The sequence below is a fragment of the Penaeus monodon genome, chromosome 12, assembly GCF_015228065.2.
Source record: "Penaeus monodon isolate SGIC_2016 chromosome 12, NSTDA_Pmon_1, whole genome shotgun sequence".
Lineage (NCBI taxonomy): Eukaryota > Metazoa > Arthropoda > Malacostraca > Decapoda > Penaeidae > Penaeus > Penaeus monodon.
This window is the reverse complement of record NC_051397.1, coordinates 50155303-50157802: the sequence shown is the minus strand read 5'-3', so window position 1 is coordinate 50157802 and position 2500 is coordinate 50155303. Positions and strand designations below refer to the sequence as shown.

Genomic DNA, 2500 nt, shown 5'->3' with positions numbered 1-2500 from the left:
TCTATCTACCATCCTATATATATCTTTCTCTTTCTCTTTTTAATTATGTATCCTTCTGTATCTCTACCTATATATATGTTTGTCTATCAGTAAATCTATCTGTGACCCAAAACATCGAATTTTAATTTCATGATCAGCTATTTCCTGCTTCATACTGCTTATGTATTAATTTCCTTCCACTTGGCCTTTCTTGAAGCATCTAATTATTTCTCCAAAACTTGCGGTTTCAGTTAAATTCTTAAAGTATTAGATTTTTCGAGTGACGGGCCTTTTAAAAAGGCAAGCCAAGGCTTTTCCAAAATAAGTGTAGTTGCTGGTTAGTGTTTTTTTGTTTTTTCTCGGTGGCCTTGAGACCTTCGCTTCCTTTCCATATTTTTACCTTCATGCCTATAGTGTTTTATATTTTCACCCTTTTCCATTTCGCGATTGTCTTTACTTCCCGCTTTTACCCATGTCTTGTTCAGTTTATTATCCGCTCTGTTGTTGTTTCCATGTTAAGCAATACTGCGCTAGTTTGTACGTACGGGTGCATTACCGTGATTACCGCAAGCATTAGTACACAAACCTCAGCGTCAAGAGTCGTCTTTCAGCCGAGGCACATGACGAACACGACCGCCATCACGACCCCTGACCAGCAAAAGACCTTCGGCAGGCTGTGCGACATAATGCAAGGGCTGTCCATCACCTCGCTCCCCTTCCGCAGCTTGCATTTAAGATGGCGACGGCCGTGTAACGAGCTGCCATTCTTTATTCCCGCCGCCCTTATCCCTCTGGATCTAGGTCATCCCTTACGGTTCTCCCTGATGGTCGATATTAGCATGGATTTCGTACGTGAGATTCCATTTTAATGACGTTTTGCTCTTTCGGAGTATCGTCTCTCTTCTCCCCGCGAAGGAAGTTAGGTTTCGAGGTGAAGGGCGCGTGTGAAGGTGAGTCATCTTTACAGCGGTACTTCAGCGTGACGTCATCACACTTCCCCTGTTGATATTAACTGCCTAAAGTTATTTTCTGTTGTTGTTTATCGAAGGAACCGTCTCAGTTTATGGCGCTTTTACCAGGAATTATCTTGACAACGGGTAATAAAATCAGTGACGATGAAAACGTGGCCTGAGATACAATTCGTTACGGTTGCTAATTTCCTGCGTTTTTTTCCGCGAAAAAAAAACCCTGATAACTGGAACCTCTAAATGCAAATGTATCTGAACGTTAGAAATAAAAATAAATATAATCTTATTAATGCAACAGAGCACAATCCACAGTCACTGTCTTTGAGTGCTAATGACATGAGTATATGACTGCAACACGCACTCACTCATGCACGCACTCACAGCTGCCACGAGGAACGCAGTCAGATGTCCGATATCCAACATACCAGAACTCTTGACGTGACCCATTCTGGACACACGATCCTGGTCTCGAGAGGCGCCACTTGTAGGCTTTTATCACTCATGTTCACTGTACTTATGGGATCACTACAACACTGGGCATCAGAGCTACTGGTTTCCTGAAAAGTAGTTTTCTGTTTGATTACGTAGTAGATGGAAGGATGGATAGAGTGTGAGTGACACAAAAACACAATCGCCCGTATTCACACACACACTCACACACACACACACACACTCACACACACACACACACACACACACACACACACACACACACACACACACACACACACACCACACACACACACACACATATATATATATATATATATATATATATATATATATATATATATATATATATATGTGTGTGTGTGTGTGTGTGTGTGTGTGTGTGTGTGTGTGTGTGTGTGTGTGTGTGTGTGCGTGTGTGTGTGTGTGTGTGTGTTTGTGTGTGTGTGTATACATATACATACATACATACATACATACATACATACATACATTATATATATATATATATATATATATATATATATATATATATATATATATATATATATATGGGTGTGTATGTGTGTGTGTGTGTGTGTGTGTGTGCGTGTGTGTGAGTGTGAGTGAGTGTGTGTGTGTGTGTATGTGTTTATGTAAATACTTTTTTTTTCGTTTTTTGTTTGCTTTTTCTTTCTTTCTTCATTTCTTCTTCATCGTCTTTTGTGCGCGAGTATGTGTGTGTGTATGTATCCACACAGACCATTTAAAATTAAGACAGTTGTCCCAATAATGTATCATATTCGCTTTATCAGCATAATTTCCTATTCTTACTTATTTGGCTCCACTCCATATGGTCCAAAAGCTAAACGAAGCCAGTCCACAACAGCGCTTTCCTCATCGCACTGATTACCAAGGGAAAGTCATCCCTTATTCATGACCTTTCTCGCTCCTCACTCAACCGAAACCCAAAATACGCTTGCAAAACCCTCCTCCTGAAGAATTGTCCCCCGAGGTCTGACGGTCTGTCGTGCCCTTTGCAGCTCGACGCAGACGACGAAGACGGAGCTGTCGTGGCGGCGCTGGTGGGCAGGACGATGAAGGAGGCGATCTTGGAGGTGGCC

The 2500-nt window shown here is 41.6% G+C and overlaps 1 protein-coding gene across 1 annotated transcript in view; it reads left to right on the top strand.

The window, feature by feature from the left end:
- LOC119579568 (WASH complex subunit 2-like) overlaps positions 1 to 2500 on the top strand; it is a 78626-nt gene that overhangs the window by 53730 nt on the left and 22396 nt on the right. The window contains exon 5 of the mRNA XM_037927486.1: positions 2420 to 2500. This exon is cut by the window's right edge and continues 66 nt beyond it. Coding sequence (XP_037783414.1) covers positions 2420 to 2500 — 81 coding nt within the window. The remainder of the gene's footprint in view (positions 1 to 2419) is intronic.